At 42.8% G+C, this 22,182-nt stretch overlaps 1 protein-coding gene across 1 annotated transcript; it reads left to right on the top strand.

Moving 5' to 3' along the window:
* The first annotated feature begins 412 nt into the window (after positions 1-412).
* pou4f2 (POU class 4 homeobox 2) lies at positions 413-2,669 on the top strand. The gene is made up of 2 exons (XM_027030233.3): positions 413-1,204; positions 1,505-2,669. Exons 1-2 carry the CDS (start codon positions 986-988, stop codon positions 2,441-2,443), a joined length of 1,158 nt encoding a protein of 385 aa, XP_026886034.1. The 5' UTR covers positions 413-985; the 3' UTR covers positions 2,444-2,669.
* The last annotated feature ends 19,513 nt before the right edge of the window (positions 2,670-22,182 follow it).

Below are 22,182 nucleotides of genomic sequence, written 5' to 3'. Positions count from 1 at the left end.
TTGATTTCGTTTCGATACACTAAGATTTAGCATTGTCATATTTTGTATTTTGAACTGTTAAAGCTATTTCCTCGTTAACTTTACAGTAGACTATGCTACTGCACGAGCTGTAGTCGTTCCAAATGAATGCTTTGTGAGGACTGCCCATGCGCAGAGTCCCCAGCGGCGGCGTGGCTAATGAAGAATAATAAATCATGAAAGGTTTTTCAGGTAGAGACGAGAGAGTGCAAGCGCAGAACGAGGAGATAGAGAGAGCGAGAGCGAGCGAGCGAGCGAGCGAGAGAGAGAGAGAGAGAGGGAGAGCGAGAGAGAGCGCGCGAGCGAGAGAGATGCAGCCTGCCCTTCGCCTTGGAGCACGGGCAGATCGAGTCCCTGCAGCATTGAATGTAGTAGCGCGCGCCCGTGACAGTTATCTTATAATCAAATTCACCATCGAAACGGCAACCGCAGGAATGAGGGTCAGATAGTGTTGTTGTGATCTGGAGTGTTTGGAGATTTGCGTGAAGAGGACATACTAAACTTTTTTTTAACTTCTCGTTCCAAAACGTGAGCGAAGAGGAACTCACCAGTGCCATAATTTCCATCAGGCAAAATAAGAATTTTGTCAGAGGAACTCGTGAGGTCTGCGGCGCGCTGTGCTAGGAGCTGCTCCGGGGTCACACTTCGAGGCGATGGGCCACAGCCCTTGAGAGGAAGAGATTAGGGAGGGCGCGCTCGTAGCGCAAGCTTGCATGGCTTTTTTTTTACTGGTGCTCGCGACACATCTCAAGCAACGCGACGGCGCAGCCGGGAGTTCCCAGACCAGTAGGTAATAATAGATGTGCTATCTAGAGACTTGGTACCTCATCCTCTCCCCTTTCGTTGCAACGCCACTTGTACCAGAGTGCGTCTTGAGACTTCGGCGAAGCAACTGGGCTTGAACTCTAGTCGAAGAAGGCGGAGTCTTAACTTATTAAAAGGAACTTGCCAAGGCTTGGTCGCAATCATGATGATGATGTCTCTGAACAGCAAGCAGGCGTTCGCCATGCCTCACACCAGCTTGCCCGAGCCCAAGTATTCCAGCCTGCATCCTTCTTCTTCTTCGTCGTCGTCCACTTTGACTTCGAACGCGCCCTCGTCCTCGTGCTCGTCCTCGCGCCACAGCAGCTCGACTAGCGGCGGCGGCTCGGAGGCGATGAGGCGCGCGTGTCTCCCAACCCCACCGGTACGTATTCTGCATAATCACCGCTTAAAGGCATATTTTGACAGCCCACTTTTTTTGCTTGATGTTTTTTTCATGTCTGCACAGCAAATCACCCAACACCTTCATTTTCCCTCCCAGCTTATGTATTCAGTCGGTTTGCGTTCCGTATTAATTTTTATGACCTGGGATGTTGCTTATGTCTTGTTTTTTGTGTTCTTTTTTTCGGATTTCTTTTTTACATGGTGCAAATGTTTTAAAATCGCGGAGTGGCGCGTGAATTCCCTCCTGACAGTTATGTGTGCATTCTATTTGCAATTGCAGAGCAATATATTCGGCGGCTTGGATGAGAGTTTGTTGGCCCGCGCGGAAGCTCTGGCGGCGGTGGATATAGTCTCGCAGACCAAGAGCCACCATCATCCTCCTCATCACAGCCCCTTCAAGCCGGACGCGACCTACCACACCATGAACACCTTGCCCTGCACCTCATCGTCTTCATCCTCATCATCCGTGCCCATCTCGCACCCATCAGCCCTGGCTAGCCACCACCACCACCACCACCACCACCACCACCACCAGCCACACCAGGCACTGGAGGGAGAGCTGCTGGACCACATCACCCCGGGACTGGCGCTCGCCGGGGCCATGGCCGGCCCAGATGGCTCGGTGGTTTCCACGCCTGCGCACCCGGCCCACATGGCGGGCATGAACCACATGCACCAGGCAGCCCTCAACATGGCTCATGCTCACGGACTGCCATCACACATGGGCTGCATGAGCGACGTGGACGCTGATCCCAGGGACTTGGAAGCTTTCGCAGAGCGCTTTAAACAGCGACGGATCAAACTCGGCGTGACCCAGGCGGATGTAGGGGCAGCGCTGGCCAACCTGAAGATTCCTGGCGTTGGCTCTCTCAGCCAGAGTACCATCTGTCGATTCGAATCACTCACGTTGTCCCATAACAACATGATTGCGCTCAAGCCCATCCTACAAGCCTGGCTGGAAGAGGCAGAGAAGTCACACCGCGAGAAACTCAACAAACCCGAGCTCTTCAACGGGGCTGAAAAAAAACGGAAGCGGACGTCCATTGCAGCCCCAGAAAAGAGGTCTCTCGAAGCTTACTTCGCTATTCAGCCGCGTCCGTCTTCAGAGAAAATTGCAGCAATTGCCGAAAAGCTGGACCTGAAAAAGAACGTGGTACGGGTTTGGTTCTGCAACCAGCGGCAGAAACAAAAACGCATGAAATACTCGGCTTGCGTGTAGCTTGGTTTAAAAACTCGCTCTAGAGACTAAACACCGTCGAGAGACTTCACAAACTGTTTAGAGACGATTTGTAAAATATTTCTTACCAAAATATTTCTTTTTCAATTACCGATTACTTGTGCATTGAAGCATATCACGTCATTCGAATTTACTGAAAACACCAAATCACTGTCACGTCTAAGCGGATGTGGGATCACTTAAGGGACCGTTTGACGACCAAGTAAGACCTTTTAGTTTTTCCCTTTTTGATTTTATATATAATATATATATATATATATATATATATATATATATATATATATATATATATAATATATATATATAAAAATATATAAATATTATATATATATATATATATATATATATATATATATATATATATATATATATATATATATATATGCGCACACACATATAAATAAATAATGCTACTCATTATGTGTCAATGGAGTAAGACTCTCATAAGGCTCAATCAGATTGGCCGCCTGAATCTAAAGGGACTCGGGTAATTCCGTGGAAAGTGCTAACTGTGATTGTGATGTGGGGACCTTCAGAAGGGTGTGAGGTGAAGGGTCGGCAGAATCGTCTCGCGCTATGATTTGCAACCTGTTTCTTTCTTTCGTTCCTCTCAATCTGCCGTAAAATTCAGGGTCCGTGTTAAGGGGACCCTGTGACAGCTACCGCCCGTTTTACAGGTGATTAGATGATGAGAATGAGGATTCCATGGGAGTGCGTGATGTAGCTGTCACATATTTCCTTTCGTCTGTCTTTAGAATTCCACTGCTTGGGTTTGAATAGAAATAAAACCGTAAGAAATAGGCCATGTAATAGCCATGTAATTCTCGTTAAAGAATTAGTACGTACTTTTGAAACAGTGAACCTTTAAATTCTGTAGAAAGGAATTTTAAAGAAAGGTTAACCTGTTTACCAGTGATGGGATTGTTTAGCTAAATATCTGCTGCACTACGCCTGCGCTAACGTGGCTATGCTTCTTATGAACTATTTATCATGTGAGGTAATGTTTACTTCATTACATATTTATTGGGATTCCCTCCTCGTTTTGCTTGAGAAAATCATATTATAACAGCAAAAAGAAAACGTGGCCCTCTCTAACGGAGGGGAAAGAACCGCTTAAAATAAGACACTAATGTTTACTTTTCGTTTTCTCAAGATAGCACAATTGAAAGATATATGAGATTTTTCCCTTTGAAATTATTTTATGTATGTTCTCTGGTAATTTATTTGTACAAATATACGCGTATCATTATGAAGTCATTGCTTGTTAAATTCACCGTGTTTGGTAATGTTTTCTTTATATATATAAAAAAGATCCGTTTCATGGAACTATACGTGTAAAATGTAAATAATTCATTTGGTCTAACAAAAGATATCAGTGCAGGTATTTGCTGTATTGCTGTTTTAGCTGCGGTAACTTCTCTTGTAATGTCTGTTGCTTTAGGTTTACTTGTCGAATGATTTTTTTTATTTATTACATCCATGTATGTTTACGTTATCATTGAATAATTGAATTGAACTGTGTTTCATTAAAGAACTAAAGTTTAACAGTTTATTGGACGTTCTTCATTCCTGAAGGCCTGATCACGAGGTAGCAGCAACAGTAATCAATCCTTTGATATCCCAGTTCCAGACATTTTATTATAAAAGGGTTTTTTTTCAACGTTTTTTACTCAAAATGCAAACTATTAACCTTTGTTTGATAGATTAAATTCAGACTTTCTTCCCTTGTGTTTCGAAAGATTTTAGCAATCTAACAGTTTCTTTTAGGAATATATCAATTTAATCTGCAGATCTTTGGTGTTATTTGCGATTCTTCCGATTACTTAAAAAGCTACAAGACGCGTTTGGTATTTTTCCTGAGCAACCTGCAGCTGCCAGCGTTCGCAGCCTTTGGAACCCTACCTGGGAGCAAATGCTAATATTCTATTAGAGTCTAATCATGTGGTCTATAGAGATCTGGGGAGGTCCCTCGAGCACAGCGCTGCCAGATGTCAGCCCGCCAGAAAAACACCTCGCCTGCCAATGTGCCGGTCTCCATTTTAATCCACAGTCTATAGTTCTTGGTCTTCCACCGACACAGGCAGCCTTTGAAGCCTACCTCGGTTCACTTTTGGGCCGCATGAAAAAGAGTAGACACAGACAGACAGACACACACACACACACACACACACACACACACACACACACACACACACACACACACACACACGCACAGAGAGAGAGAGAGAGAGAGAGAGAGAGAGAGAGAGAGAGAGAGAGAGAGAGAGAGAGAGAGAGAGAGAGCCGCGTGTTGAGTTGTGCCTTTCTAGGCCTGTGGATTGCTTTCAGCACCATGGACAGCCACCGAAATAAAACGAATCTCATAGGTCTGGTTTTGTGTTCTTACATGTATAGGGAATATACTGGCAAAGGACCTCCCAGTGTACACCCGACCGTGTAGGGTTCACGGGGGTGAAGTCAACGTTTTGACAAAATGCGCGTTTTGTGAGGTATAAGAAAGCAGTGTTTAACTTTATCTAGGAACTGAGTGGTAAAGACATATTTACATGTCACGTATTTTCACGTTATATTTGATCTTAAAGATAACGAAAGTGATATTACGTTCATTACTAATCAGTGAAAATTGTATGGGCCTAATGTTCTTTTATTCTTAAAATCGAATATTTTTGATGTAGTGCTTTAAGACAATTAAGGTAGTTAAAGTAAAAGAAAATGGAAGTGTCGTGTTGAATAATAGATAGACTAGAGTTGGCAAATCTTCTAACTCCTCATCAATTCTAATTTGCTTTAACAAAGAAATTAGTTCTTGTAAATGTGCCGATCACCTAATTCACTAATATAAACGAATTATTAAATTACACATCGAATTATGAAACGCAGATAATTACTAGCAGTAAGTAATCATTACCCGGGACGTTTAATTATGGTCCGTCATGGCTGTTTGGACCGGGGAAGCTTGTCGGGAATTGAAACGATCTCACAGCGCGCGACTCTCTGTATGATACCAGCTCCCAGCCGGTGAGCTCACGGCTCCCTGGAGAGCCTGCTCGCGGCTCAACTTTCACGGCCACGTTTCCCAAACTCATCGTAGTGTTAAGATCATCTTAAATGAGAGAGAAAGTGGTCAGTGTAATACTCGCGCTACCATATAAACATCAGAGTTGTTTTACGATGTGTTTGGGAAACTCAGCCGAGACTGAAAAAGAAGCGATCGTGACTTTATTGATAGAGAATCGATCAGAAAGAGAACGACGTAGTAGCGCGTTCACGCACGCGCGCAACGCACACACAGAAACACACAAACACCCCCTCGCACACATAGATACACTCTGCCCTTTATATTATCCAGAAGTCTGGTAATGATAACCTACATATCGAGTCTTTGTTTTCTTTTTTTCAAAAGAATATCCAAGTGACAGCTGACCTGTGAACGTTCACGCACACCTTTCCACGCATGTACACCCCTTCACGTGCTCTTAAAAATCATGGTGGCCAGGCTAAAAAAGAAGCAGCGCTGTTTTCCTTTGTTATAATTATGCCTTCTGTTTCCTTTCTCGTTTCCCCCTCAACATTCCCTCCCTTTCAGAGGGAGACGGATGAAAATTTAATGAAGCCGGGGACCGTCGGTGCTCCGCTGGGGATCTGCGAATAGAATATTTTAACTGTACATTTACACCAAGTGAGCGCTTTCAAATGCGCGCCAGCAGCCTGCGTTAGGAAACCACAGGCCTCAGTGCGAGCCGAACACGCCGGCCTTTAGTCAGCGCTCGAGCGTTTACACGGTGCTGTCTCAGTCACAGTTGGGCCGGGGGGGCTCGGCTTCTGGAAGAGGACTTTATACAATATTCATTAATGTGAGTGGTTATTAGTTTGTGAAGTGTTTTATTAGAGTTCGATATGGTTGCAAAGGCCGCGTACTCGATGCTAGAAGCCCTATATTCATGGCACTGTGACTTATCACGTCATGCGTTCACATGCATGCGCGCCTGGATGGACGGCCTCTTTCTCGCTCCGGCTGTGACAGCCATAAGTGCCCGCCCCCCAACACACACACACACACGCGCGCGCGCACCCCCCCACCCCCACCCCCCGACACAAATTGATTCAGTAAGTTAACGAAAAGAAATACTAAAGGAATAGGCTGCATTATTTAAATCGATAAAGTGTTTAGGCCTGAGCTGATATAGCTAACTAACGAAGAAGATTTCCTCTCGGAGAGACAAACTCTAACTACTAATGAAACACATTTCATCGGCAGAAACGTTTTAATGAAACAGATAAGGAAGAATAAATGTATAACAAAATTGTGTTTTATGATGGCATATATTTATTAATTACTTTCAGAGATAAAACGTAATTTATTTTTTTTAAGGTTATTCGATAACGTCACTAAAATTGTGATATATTATTTGTTTGAATATACATTTTATGCCACATGTTGAAGTGTTTTAGAGATATAAATGTTTTGATTTGTAATTTATATCCTATTTCTTTTTTCTTTTTCTTTTCTTAACAAATAGCCTGTTCAACACATCGCTTATTTCTCTTTTAAACCTTTGATGACGTCCAAGAAAGAAAAGAAATAACAAGAAAAAGAACAAAAAGAAAAGCTCGAGAAAGCTTATCGTTCGTCTGGTGCATAAACAGGAGCGGAATCTCGCGGCCTTCAGTACCATTAACTTTAGGGAATGTAAATATATCGCCTCCACTGCAGGGATCCGTTATCGCAGATCGCTTTAGGAGTGTTAAGCTCATCTTAAACGAGAGAGCGAGTGTTCATTGTGGTGCTCGCGCTATCATTCACAGAGTCTCTTTGTTTCATGCTTTGAGACACCCAGCCCCGTGTAAAGCGCCGTGATTGTCGTTTCTTACATGTGTCGATAATCATGCAGCTCTTCACTGCTGCTTACAATCCATTATTACATAGAATTACAAACTGTGTGGATCTCAACAATACCGTCCGCAGTCAACAAGGCCTATGGTCTAAGACTGTCTAGTATGTAGACCGCAGTGAAATATACAAAAATAAAATACTTTCTGCATTTGCATGCTATATGTTTTCTTTAAAGCATACTTCTTTACAAAACGAAACGAAAAAATATTGTAATTATGGAAACTGTCGATGTGTTTCATTTGGAGAGCGCACTGCCGCTTTGTCTGGAAATGTCAGCTGACAGTTTTCGGTGTTGTTACGCAGAATTTGGTCCAAGTTTTTTTCAGCGTAACATTTATTTAATATTTTCCCGTTCTGTGCACATCCCATAGATTAGAACATATTGTTCAAATAGATGTCTTCAAAAGAAGCCCATGGTGATTAAATATTTAAGAGTTCAGGATGGGCCTGCATGTTTCTCACAGTCTCTCCTCTCCACGAAAATCATTTAGGCCTAACGAATGGCGCGTGGGATTCTCTTATTCTCAGACGCTGTTGCGCCGTTCCAAACGAGCAAGTAGCAGTAAAGATCGCGAGCAGTAAAGATTTGGCAGTAATGAGAAGGTGGTAGAGCTGTCTGCAGGATACGCGTGTGTTCACTGGGCTTTGACAGCCCTGCTCCGCTGCCGATCCATTCATCACACCCGCAAGGAGTGCCAGAGCCCCCCCCCCTCTCTCTCTCAACTCGGCGGCTTTCAGTTTATACAGAACAGAATCATTTACATAAAGTCCTTAAGGCAAATAACTGTTGGGGGCTCTAATTTATATCTGATCGAAAATTAGCCGTCATTACGCGCTCCATTAGCCGCGTCTTTAATGTGCTTCTAAGCGCCATTTGTCAAGCAGCTTGTTAATATCCTTCAAGTCTTTAAAGTTGAGAGCTCATTAAAGACTCGGAGCCGCACTATTGATGCTATTTTACAAAATTCTGCTGCAAAGCGGGAAAGAACGTTTAAAACTTTTTTCCCGTGGTTTTCGAAGACTTCAGATATATAGACCACATTCACTTCACTAGGTCAGACAGAGGATTTGTTGTGCCTGTCGTGAAAGCTACTGCCTTTAGTTTTAGCAGGACTTCGGGAAATAAAGAAGTTTCAGCTTTTGTAATCTGTCAATCAACCTTTAATGTCAAGGTTAATTCAAGCACAACCCTGCGGCACTCATGGGCTGAAGGACCGATATATGATGCATTATCTATAAAGTAGTCGAACATCAGAAAACGGGCAGAAAAATAAAACCGAGGGAGAACGAATATATTCATTCAGGACGAGACACGTCCTACAAGCAGATGGTTCCACCCAGGATCAGGAAATGTGGAAACGCTTAATCTCGCTAAGTATTATGAGTAGAAAAGCCCCACAGCTATAAAAGGCGCTTCAGAGGAAACCCTCCGCGATCAGTCAACAGCTCTTCTGTTTTCTGACCTGTCGCCTAAAATTAGCCACCACGTGCTCGGGGCCCGTGCTGGGAGTTAACGGTTCTTTATTATTGGTTAAAAACTGGCGTCCTGTCGCAGCTTTCGTGGATTCCTCCGGGCTAAAGTAATAAAGCGAGTAATTAGAATACTAAAGACAGATGTAAATAAAGGCAATGAGACAGCGGTGAGGGATGACGCGGCGGGGTCAGCTCTCATCAAAAACCCAGTTGGTAGCAAATGACACTACGGCCCAGTGCCAGCGGCCCGAGGCGACGGCGGCGACCACGAGCGCAATGAACTAAATTAGTTCGATAGAAAGACTTACCGCGCGCATAAACACGCAAACGGGGTTGTAGCAAGAGCCTTTATATTATGCATGCACGGAATGCGGTGCGCGAGAGAGCAGTCGTTAAGGTGTTAGGTGATGTAGCGCGCGCAGTCGGTCTTAATTGATGTAGCATCACATTAAAGGGTCCAGATTAAAATGCAGTGAAATGTTTGCCTGCTGCTGAGGCGGACATCCGTCACACTACAGCCTGACAGCCAGAGTGGCTTCACAGATCCGTTATTTGATCCGAACTTGAACTATTTCAATGATGACCGCACTGCGATGTAAAGGATGTGAGCTGACTTTTTGACCTACATTAAAAAGTTTTGTTTGTTTGTCTATTTATTTATTTAGATGGACATAGCTGCATGCATTCCAAGATCATAGCCTCGTGCGGGGGGTTCGACTCTTTGTAGTCAATATTCCTGTTTCATGTATATGTTCATATCCGTTCATTTCGGAACTCGTGATTATCGCTAGTTTTCTCGTAACACGTGACAAATAGATCCGTGTCGACAAAAAGCAAGAAATAAAAAGGATGTCAGTAGGCCCGTATGTTGCAAATTAATCACGTTTCATTTGAGATTGTTAGATAAATGTCTTTTTGCTGTCCTGAGTCATAAATAAAGGAAATAATGACCGTAACGCCTTAGAGCTCCGCTACTAACAGAATGACAGTTTGGGTGGTTAAACTGGGCTGGATGCGTTGATGGGCCATGCGCATGCGCAGACCAGGGGGCAGCCTTTTGCGTGTCAGTATGAGATGCGGAACCTTCAGCTTGATCTGCCATAAGTCACGAGCGCCACCGGCTCCACTGAGCTGCTTGACCCATTTGAGACACCGTAGTGTTTTATTCATACTCAAAGGCATACGAACACAAGAACGCTACAGACATTTCCCTCCTCTGCACGGTCCCTTACAGCAGTAATGAGACTTCACCTGCTTCCCGGTTCGTGCCCCCACCTCCGCCCAACCACACCACCGCACACACCACCAGCGACGCACCGCAGAAACACTGAGCATAAAACACAAAAGCAAAAATGTGTCACCAGTCACCAACTACAGCCTGCGGAACCAGATCTGAGTAGAAACGTCCACATCGACACCAGCAATAGTTGGAGTTGTTTTAAATAACTGGCAATAGCATGCATATTAACAACAACAATAAATAATTACTATAATAATAATAATAATAATAATAATAATAATAATAATTATTATTATTATTATTATTATTATTATTAGTAGTAGTAGTAGTAGTAGTAGTAGTAGTATTCCGTCTTAAAAAAGTAACCTTACAAAAAAAAAAAGGAAAACAACATTTGTAAATCTAAGCTGGCTTGACAAAAGAGGAAAAGTTAGCAGTGCGACTGTTCAAAACAGCATGATTAGACATTATCAGACACATTATTAGACACCGCCTTGAGGTGTCCGTGTCGCCGCGTATATGTGCCGTGTTGACCTGTTGCTGGGAGGTGTTTCTATCGTACCCACGCGAGAGCCTTGTTTTAATACCGCCGCTCATCAGTGTGTAGCGTGACAGATTTCTCACCAAGCAAAGGCACATTTTGGCCCAGTTTCCAATATGCACATTATTACACGGCAGTGAGGGGAGAGGAAGCCAGGCCTTCGTGTCTTTATTGGAGCGCAGTTGCAGCGGTGCTGCGCAGATGTAATTATGCTGGCGACGTCGGGGGAGCTGTGGGGCCGTGTAGCAAGCAGCCATGAATTTGTCAGTCATGTTGAGGGACCGCTCCAGAGATGGCATCGTACACGTCCAACCATCCTGGCTCAAGCCCCGCCCCTTGCGGCCGTCTTAAACCCCGCCTCTGCCGCCCGACTCGCGCACAGCCCCGCCCCTGTCTCCCAGCAACAGGTGTTTGGGCTGGAACAGAGCAGACAGGAAGGTGCACGTAGAGTAGTGCGCACCAGCACGGCTAACAGTTTGGGGTTTAGGCCTGTCCTACACATTGTATTTGACATAATACATCAACCTCGCAGTGAAAGATTGCTTGTCCTCTTAAAATGGAGTAAGATAATATCTATGGAGGTAGAAAAAAAGCATTTAGATTTTCCTTCATGAGAAAATAATGCACTTAATTTTTATTTCCTTCCCTTAATAATTAGAGATATAAAGAATAACACATCTAAAATATAGACTGATTAAATTAATTTTCCACCTGAATCATTTTAATCTGAATATCTATTCTTGGATTTATTACATGTTGTTAAATGTTATATGTAATTGTGCTCCCCCCCCCCCAAAAAAAAAAAAAAATTCAAAAATTGTGGTGGTTAAACATAGTGTATATCATATATATATACGGCATATTTTAATGTGGTTTTATTGCATAATGAGGTGGCAAATAAAATCCCAGTGAGTCCCAGTGAGGTTCCGATTCTACTGTTTCAGCAGACTGGGTTTCATTCATGTGTTTTCTATTGAATTAGCCCTTTAATGTCAGGGCATCACAGCAGTGTGAGGGCTGGCTGTGGGAAAGCGGATTACTGTTAGATGTGAATCAGGTCCTGACCGCAGGCACTGCTGATGTTGCTATATTGGGCTCAAAATGAATTTTGTGTGATGATGAACTGTTAGAATGATTTGGTCGTGCTCCTTATTCAGTGGAAATTCTGCTTCCTCAGTTCTTATGCATTGGATCTGGCAGTATCTGCCTGAAGAAACTTTTATATTCATGCACTATGGAGGTAAAGCACGCCTTTAACTCACCCTTCTCAATCCACCAAATCCTGCAAATGGAAACGTCGCATCTTTATGGATGTATATAATAACCAAAATTATTACTTAGACAGTCAGCTGCAAAATATGCAGCACTGAGCACATCCTTCAAAGAGGAGAGTTGTAAATCTAAAACTGTCATAATCAAGCCATTCTGTGTTTATGTGTCCACATTTACTGGTATATATAGTGTGACATAAAATTATATAACAGGTGTGAGTTTGTGAGTAAAGTACAAATTTTAATGTAACGAATCAGTCCAAAATGCCTGAACATGGTTCATGTTTAAGAGGCTCCTACTGCGTGTAGGAAACCATGGCAACCCTCAACTCCGTTATTATTTGGACACCTTGTCCCACATAATTATGAGGGCTGTGAGTAACTCCAGCACTGGGGCGCAACACTGGCTTGTTTTCACATAAAGGGACGTATACAGCTGCAAACAACGGAGCAATCAGCCTTCCATCTGCCACCATGGCTGCGCCCGCCCGGGCTGCCTGGGCGGATGGCACCACTCCTTCTACCTCATGCCAAATAGATGCCCGAGGACATAAATCCCCAAGAACAGGAAAAGAGACCTAGATCTTTGTGTGTGTGTGTGTGGGGGGGGGTGGGGGGTGGGGGTGGGGTGTGTGTGTGTGTGTGTGTGTGTGTGTGTGTGTGTGTGAGGAAATGGTGGAGTAGTCATGCATTACTTTATCTTGGCGACAGGGGAGGTTTAAAATTGCCTCTCACTGGAATAAAGTGTGTGCATGGTGCAGTATTCTGTAAGCATGACCCGCCATGAACATACGAACTCTGATGTCATCTGTTTTCAGTATCTAAATGCAAGCTCACTGGATTAAGATGTAAGATGAGAGATCTGTTTAAACAAACAAGGCACTCAGCACCATTTCAGAAGGCAGCCAGTAGTCTGTAAATAAGTGCCCTCCCGGGAAAGGCAGCTAGACTTTGAGTGTGGTTGTCTCCCGCTCCCACGCTCTACTGTGCACCACACACAGTACAGGGTGCTGAAGAATCTGCCATCATTAACAATGCGAGCACAGTGCAGGTGGAGGCTACTGAGAAGCACTTGGAGGTAAGATCCCCTCTCTCTCTCCTCCATGTTCACCTGCACAGAACTGCCTCTGCTGGCTTTATTGTCCGTTTAGCCAAATTAACGCTATCGTTTGTGCTGTCCAAATGAAAGATATTAGCTCCGTGCTTCAGCATTTATGTGGTATTAGCATCTATATTGAGCATCAAAGGTGAAGGGTCTAATAAATGGTAGTAGTGGTGTTAGTTGCCTGAATTAGCATGAGTCATTTTGCTGCTGCTATCTCTGTGAACTTGGTTTTAGTGAGCTGGATTTAGTGATCTGATTTTAGTGATCTGATATTAGTGAGCAGATTTTACTGAGTTAGTTGAGTTAAAGTCTGATCGCCACACTTTGTCTCCAGTATGGCGAGAATGGTAATCTTTGTAACCCATGGTAAATTAAAAGGGTTCTTGATGGAGATTTAGGCCCTAAATATAACTTTATATATAATTAAATATAACTTTTACAATCTGAATTGTGAAAGACTCTTATGAATGATCCATTATGGTTCTCTGTGAGATGTGTATCACCTTAGCAGTGATCAGGTAAAGACTGCCGGAGTTACTGAATGCAACGTGAAGTGACTTACACTGACATCCTGAAAATTCCAGTGTCATCTTCATTTAAGACTGCCACAGCCATGCACATTCTCTTATTTCATCCTCCTTATTCTCTCCGTGTGAAGAAATCTGTTGCTAAACTGTGATGAAAACTCTAATTGACACAAAACCTTTGGTGTACATGTAGTTTAAAGCTTTGAGAACCTTTTGTGCTAGTTTAAAGTGCTCGATTGTGCTAGATTGAATTTCTAGATTAAAGTGCTAGATTATAGTTCTCAGTGGTTCTTTGCAGGTAGGCCTACTCAACACAGTTGTTCAGAAGAACAACTTCCACCAGTGCCTCTATCAACGTCACCAGTAAAGCTGGCCTGTATGAACCTAATTTATTTACTCCCATTCTATGTTTCTCAGATTTACTTATGACTTTTATAGTGTGTATATATATATATATATATATATATATATATATATATATATATATATATATATATATATATAATCAACACAGTCTTTTTGGTGTAAAAATTGATATTCTAATTGGGTTGATTAAAAAAATAAATATTTATCTTTTCAGTAATAATGAAAACAAGCATATGTGTGTTTATTATGATGTCCTGATCAGTCTAGTATTCACAAACCCCCTTTATTTGAGTAGAGGTCAAAGGGTCTTGTAGTCCTGTGGGTAGAATTCTGGGAATTGCAGGACATTTGAAATGAGTATTTTCCACCTTTGCATTCATGCAAGGGCATCCCAGATCTGTCTGTTGTTCCCCTGGTCTCATTTACTTTGTCACTGCCGTAACTATGTAATATACATAATTCAGACCACCAGCGGAATGGCTAAAGGCTCCAACCACCTGCTGCCTTTTATTAGCTAATTAATGCTGATTTATCATGTCTGCTAATTTGAGTGTAGCTGATCACCTTCAGGAGTATATGAACGCTGTGTGCATTCTGATGACGGTTATGCTTATTAGATGGGCAGTCTGCTAAAACAAGAAGTTTTGTCTCTTGGCCCAAAGCAATGGAATGTTTGACTCTCACAGAGATGCCCTTGTTCCTTCTTCTCTCTCAGCAACACATGGTTCTTCATGTGCTTCTGTTTTCATACCTAAACATTTTCCAGCGCTCCAAACCTGTTCTAAACCCACTATATATGGTTTATATATATAAACTTGTCCATATGATAGCAGTTTTATTAATGCGTTCATATGCTAGCAGTATTCATCATGTGTTCATATGCTAGCAGTGTTCATCATGTGTTCATATGCTAGCAGTGTTCATCATGTGTTCATATGCTAGCAGTATTCATCATGTGTTCATATGCTAGCAGTGTTCATCATGTGTTCATATGCTAGCAGTGTTCATCATGTGTTCATATGCTAGCAGTGTTCATCATGTGTTCATATGCTAGCAGTGTTCATCATGTGGTCATATGCTAGCAGTGTTCATCATGTGTTCATATGCTAGCAGTATTCATCATGTGTTCATATGCTAGCAGTGTTCATCATGTGTTCATATGCTAGCAGTGTTCATCATGTGTTCATATGCTAGCAGTATTCATCATGTGTTCATATTCTAGCAGTATTCATCATGTGTTCATATGCTAGCAGTGTTCATCATGTGTTCATATGCTAGCAGTATTCATCATGTGTTCATATGCTAGCAGTATTCATCATGTGTTCATATGCTAGCAGTACATGTACATACATACTGTAGTATACACACACTGTAGTATATACACACTGTAATATATACACACTGTTGTACACATATACTGTAGAATATACACACAGTGTGGAGACTCAGTATACATGTACATATTCATATTGTTGTTGTGATCTCCCTCTCACATAGAGAGCTCTACTCCAGGATACGTAGAAGCAGAAATCTTGTAGCAGTGCTCCTACTCTGTTCAGAGCAGAGCCTTCACCGAGGATTTGTGTTGTTTCTTTGTCATTCAAAGAATGTTTAACAAATGACTGATTTAGTGAAAATGAGACAACTCTTCTTGGGTTTGACTTGAAGAAGTGCCAAGCGTTAACAATCTACTGTCAAACCATGTGCCCAGTCAATGTTGTTAGTATACACACGTTACCAAGTGAGTGAAAATAATGTTCAGCTAATATGGCATATTCTTAAAAATGACACCACATGCTCAATTTCAAAAGGATTTCAGAAGAAACTTTATATGAAAACCCAAATTGATCTATATATAGTAGATTTCTCTCACCACTGGGTCAGATTTTTAAAGGTCCAGGATATGTGCGATCAATGTAACGTCTCTTGAAGTTTTCACCCACTTAGTAGCACTTACAGTCCTTGGGGGGGAAATGTGTTTTTTTGTTTGTTTATTTTTACACCAGTGCAGCCTGGCTCCCAAAAGAAAAATATAATCTACTCTGTCATGTCCCCTGGCAGGCTTACAATGAGAGGATTAGCTGCAGATACCTGGGGTTAAACTGAGACTGCAAGCATGCATCGGCCCTGATCCTTTTCATTGCAATTCAAATAGAAATGTTGAACAGTGCAGGAAAAAAAACAGTGACATCACAGGTGTTATGAGACAGAGCCTCCAGCGATGTGTTTGGTAAAGAGAGAGCTTCCCAGCGAGGGCCGCCGTGCTGTCAAGGCAACCCCGCTCATGTTTACACTTTGGGAATTCTGCATCCCTTCATGCTGAACACATAGAAATGTGATGTCTATGACTATGAGAACTTAACAGACATGAAGATAAATGCAAACATTTTGTCTCTGTGAAGTGACAAGATGCACATAATAGTGAAAAACACACAAGAAGTCACCAACCAGCCATTTACCTAGGGTTAGGCTAACAATAACCCTAACCTAACCTAACCTAACCTAACCCTAACTACCTATCTAGGGTTAGGCTAACAATAACCCTAACCTAACCTAACCTAACCCTAACTACCTATCTAGGGTTAGGCTAACAATAACCCTAAACTAACCCTAACACTAACCTAACCTAACCCTAACTACCTATCTAGGGTTAGGCTAACAATAACCCTAAACTAACCCTAACACTAACCTAACCTAACCCTAACGCTAACCTAACCTAACCCTAACTATCTATCTAGAGTTAGACTAACAATAACCCTAACCCTAACCTAACCCTAACCCTAACACTAACCCTAACCCTAACCCTAATCCTGACCGTAACCCTAACCCTAATCCTAACCCTAACCCTAACCCTAACCCTAACCCTAACCCTAACTCTAACACTAATCCTAATCCTAACCCTATCCTGGCTCTTGATGTTGAGAACATGAAGAGTAAACCCAGATTATGGTGTTCAGTATTAATCTATAAATGAAGGTTTGAATCATAGTTAAGATGCTGAGTCTCATACCAACATGAAAGAATAAAAGAACTATGGAGGGCATGCCTTTATTATTATAACTATCTATTATTTCCCTATGTGAGGGAACGTTAAGTCAACACATGGTTATTGTGTCTAAATTCAGCTACAATAGGACATATGTTCACATAGAGTGTAGAACAGTGATTGCTCTGCCCCTAAACCTGTCAAGGGAAGACCTAAATAAATAAACAAGCCCAAATCGAAATGCAAATGAGTCTCACACTCAAAGTTAGTGAGGTCTAGTTAGTGAGGTTTAGGTAATGAGGTCTAGTTAGTGAGGGCTAGTTAGTGAGGTCTAGGTAGTGAGGACTAGTTATTGAGGTCTAGCTAGTGAGGGCTAGTTAGTGAGGGATAGGTAGTGAGGGTTAGTTATTGAGGTCTAGGTAGTGAGGACTAGTTAGTAAGGTGTAGGTAGTGAGGGCTAGGTAGTGAGGGCTAGTTAGTGAGGTCTAGGTAATGAGGTCTAGGTACTGAGGCCTAGGTAGTGAGGTCTAGTTATTGAGGTCTAGGTAGTGAGGGCTAGTTACTGAGGTCTAGGTAGTGAGGGCTAGTTAGTGAGGACTAGGTAGTGAGGGCTAGGTAGTGAGGGCTAGGTAGTGAGGTCTAGTTAGTGAGGGCTAGTTAGTGAGGTCTAGGTAGTGAGGTCTAGGTAGTGAGGTCTAGTTCATGAGGGCTAGTTAGTGAGCGCTAGGTAGTGAGGTCTAGGTAGTGAGGTCTAGTTAGTGAGCGCTAGGTAGTGAGGGCTAGTTATTGAGGTCTAGGTAGTGAGGGCTAGTTAGTGAGGTCTAGGTAGTGAGGTCTAGGTAGTGAGAGCTAGTTAGTGAGGGCTAGGTAGTGAGGTCTAGGTACTGAGGCCTAGGTAGTGAGGTCTAGTTATTGAGATCTAGGTAGTGAGGGCTAGTTAGTGAGGACTAGTTATTGAGGTCTAGGTAGTGAGGGCTAGGTAGTGAGGGCTAGTTATTATTAACCCATAATGCTGATTAGCCTTTATCAGTGGTTAGTCATGTTATCATCTGACTGGTCACTTTAACGTGTGCCAGAGTCTCCGTTATGCCTTCCTTGGAGTTTGGCAGGAATAGTTCTGATGTGGAAATGGATGTGTGAGAGTCATTGTGGACAGAAACACTGTTATCATTGCACAGGCGCTGAACGCTCCAGGGAACGCTGAAGTGAATGAGGCCATAAGGGTCCTGGGCAGAATTAATGCCGTAATTCTTTACAGGCAGAGCAGCGAGGAAGGTTCATGTTCCCTTAGACTCGGAGCGCCATGCAGATGATGTGAAGATGATCTTTTTTTCATTCTTTTTTCTTTTTAATGATGGCCCTAATTTGTTAGCTCCCTCTAGATTATTCATCTCTTTTATATTCACGTAGTTATTACATGTCATAACTGTGTATCTGTGGGGTGAAATTTAATAGCATCTGCTGGACTTTAGGAAAAAGGCCAGTGTTAAAATGACATTAAATATGGATAATTAACAAAATATTTGCCTTGGCACATGTACTGATCGGCATGTGTAATTATCAGGTTAACAGCAACTGCTGTGGACTGATGACGCTGGTTGGTGCTAAAACCCAGAGGAGGGGATCTTTGGTTCAAAGCAAAGAGTAGAGTTGATGTTGATGTCACATGGGCACAAGCAGTCTGGGTTATGTGAGTATGAAACATGTCGGAAGGGAGGAAGCAGCTCCTCAGTCTTCATCAGATGACCCTGTCTTTCCATCTATTAATGTAAGAGGGAAAAGTTCAATATTTCAGATGTTGAAATCCACATTGTATGTCGTGTGGAGAACACGTGTCTTGTTGTCTGTCTGTGTCTTCATCTGGGTAAGGGCAGGCAACAGTCATGCAGAGAAGCACAGAGTACAGAACCATCTGACAGGGCAGACCAGGTGACATGGTAGAGCTGTGGTTACTCACCAGCCAGAAACTGACCCTTAATGTTGTACTGTTGGAGGGGGGCGGGGCAGCCCTGCTGAGTCAGCCTCCACAGACCACCCCCTCAGTGGGCCAAGTGCCAGCTGGCCTCCACAGCCCAACAGACTGCTGCTTTAATAAGGAGGCCATTGTGGGAGATCTCAAAAAAACACAAACAGGGTTAGTAAAACATGGAAATTACTTTTAACATGAGGAAAAAAAGAAAATGAAAAAAACGAACATAAATTATCATAAGCTAGAGTTTACATTAGTTTACATTATTACATTAGTAATATTAGGGTTTACGTTAGTTTACATTATTACATTAGTAGTAATTCGTGTTTACGTTGGTTTACATTATGACATCAGTAATAATTAGTCGTTACATTAGTTTACATTATTACATTTGTAATAATTAGTCATTACATTAGTTTACATTAGTAATAATTTGTCGTTAGATTAGTTTACATTAGTAATAATTAGTCTTTACATTAGTTTACATTATTACATTAGTAATAACAATTAATTAGCAATTCCCAGCCAGTTCACATTATGTCTTCGTAGTTTAGGTGTTCTATCTTCTGCTCACACTCAAATAAGACGTTTAGTGAATGCACATCTGTGTGTGTGGGATCGCAGGCGTTCTAAATATTTACATTCATGACCATTGTGATGCAAATGTGGATGTCTCACTGCAGGATTAGGATCTTGTGGGCCTTTATGTGTGTGCACACATGGACCCAACCAGTAGGACCATATCGACTAAAGTGTGCCATGTGCAAAAGTGGAGGAGAAAGAGAGAGAAAGAGATGGAAAGAGAAAGGGAGAGAGTACTTAATGGACTGATATAAAATAGATTTTAATAAGGGTTAGGGTTAATAAGGGTTCATAAGGGTTAATAAGGGTTCATAAGGGTTAATAAGGGTTCATAAGGGAACAGTTTCGGTTACATTACCTTTGCTTCTTTTGCTCTCTTTTGCTACACACACACACACACACACATACATATTCACACTCATACATGCACACACACAGACAAACAGACACACACTTTGCTTCTTGAAGAAATACAAAGGAAGACTAGAAAGAGAGAATCTAAAAACGGGAAAGGAGAGAGAGAGGAGAGGAGAGAGAGAGAAAGGAGAGAGAGAGAGAGAGAGAGTGTTGTAGTGTTGGAGAGGAGAGAAAGAGAGCGCATCAGAGCGTTGGAGAGCTGGACGCTGGGCTCGGGGGCTCTGGGCTGCTGGGTGATGTCTGCTCCTTGCAATGAGTTGCAACTGTCAGTTTATTTTATCTGTGATGTTTCATCAGAGTGTGCAGCCTCACTCAGGCCACACCACCTGAGAGGGTCCGGGCTTGGGAGGCTACAAATCATTAGCAAGGCCTGCTGAGAAAGCCAGCGCTGATATCTTCTGAATATGGCTTCAGACAGTACATCTTAACCCTCGACACTCTGAAGGGTAGAGCTCTTCTTCTGAAACAGCAGCTCTTATGCATGCCGTATGAGGCTTCTGTGGGTGGCTGTCTCATTACAGAGCGTAGATCCTACAGGAGCCTGGGATAAAAGGCTGGCAAGGCTGGAATGTGGTAAGGTCACAGGAACCTCGCAGTCTTTTAAAGGGAATTTCATTAGGAACAGTCTTGTTTGCTTAGAGGTGAGAGGAAGTTATAGTTTGGCTCTGATTTGCTCTGCATGAGTTGAAGACCAAGGCCTCTGTTTCCTAAACGTATTTTGTGAGACTGTGCTGTCAGAGGTCCAGGATCACAAGCTCACCTCTAAGTTCATTCTTAAATGTCCATTAAACAAAGAGCCAGATTATGTGGTTTGGTGGGAAAAGTGCCATCCCTACTTTTAAGTTCACTACAATTAAGGGAGACCTCCTGGAACATCCTGGAACAGGTTCCAATGGACAGATATCTAGAAGTGTTTAGACAGGACTTCTCTAACCATACAGACATGCCATGTGTTCCTCATTCATTCCAGACTGACGTGTAGAGGTACACTTCAGATGTCTGATGTTCTGTATCATTCTCTTATCTGTTTTGTTATAAATGCTCCATTCAGAACTATCACTGCTCTCTGTACTCTCTGGTCAGTCAGCCCTGTTTACACACTCGTGATGACATCCACAACTTCACATTCATAAATAGGACTCTTCTAGGACAGATGCCACCCTGTTTACCAACCCTGACACAGCCAGGATCTGCCAAACGCAACAGCACCTCTGACCTCCATGTCTAACTAAGTCCCTAAAACACAACACCTCGTCTCAGTTGCCAACGGTATGGGACTGAAACACGCTAAAAAAAACTTTATGTAAACAGATGTAAACATTTATATAAGTTTAAAAATGATAAAGGAGTTTTATTTAAACCTGTTTCTCCACTAACTCACCATCATGTCTGTATGGTGTTCATTTTGTTCATTTAGTTCATTTTTGATGTTTATTTGGTGTGATTGTATTTCTTATTTCATCCTCTTTAGTTTTCTCTTTTCTCAGTTGGCTTCTCTCTCTTGCCAGGTTGCCATTGTAAATAAAACTATGTCCTTAAATAAAATATGACCTGCTAGGTTACATTAAGGGTTAAAAAGAATATTAATAAAGTTTCTGTAAAATTTACAAACACTGTGCATCTGCTGAGATTCACCCAGCTAGGTTAATGTCACACAGACCTTTCTCACGCTACGATATGGTGAACCCAGGAGCAAGTCTATTTAACTGAAATCTGTCTTTGGAAAATTCCAGACCCATTTAAGAAAGTGATTTATGGTGACTTTGTGAATTACACCAATCACGAGATCACCCAGCCGCCACCACGGAGGGGGGGGGGGGTGTTGAGCTGTAGACCACCCCATGAGTCAGGACTGTCATCTGCCCCTCATGAGGCAGGACTGTCATCTGCCTCATGAGTCAGGACTGTCATCTGCCCCTTGAGTCAGGACTGTCATCTGCCCCTTGAGTCAGGACTGTCATCTGCCTCATGAGTCAGGACTGTCATCCCCATGCTCCTCACATGCCACCTGTGTCATCTCCTCCTTCATTTAAAATGAGCACTTTTGGAGAAACCAGCTGGCCTTCCTTCAATTTGTTGATCTCTCCCAAGCCTATGTACGTCCTCTCCAAGCCTGGCGAGCTGTAGCAGTACGGTCTCTCCAAGCCTGGCGAGCTGTAGCAGTACGGTCTCTCCAAGCCTGGCGAGCTGTAGCAGTACGGTCTCTCCAAGCCTGGCGAGCTGTAGCAGTACGGTCTCTCCAAGCCTGGCGAGCTGTAGCAGTACGGTCTCTCCAAGCCTGGCGAGCTGTAGCAGTACGGTCTCTCCAAGCCTGGTGAGCTGTAGCAGTACGGTCTCTCCAAGCCTGGCG

Source organism: Electrophorus electricus, chromosome 12 (assembly GCF_041902795.1).
Source record: "Electrophorus electricus isolate QZ-2024a chromosome 12, ASM4190279v1, whole genome shotgun sequence".
Lineage (NCBI taxonomy): Eukaryota > Metazoa > Chordata > Actinopteri > Gymnotiformes > Gymnotidae > Electrophorus > Electrophorus electricus.
This window is presented reverse-complemented; position numbering and strand designations above follow the sequence as displayed.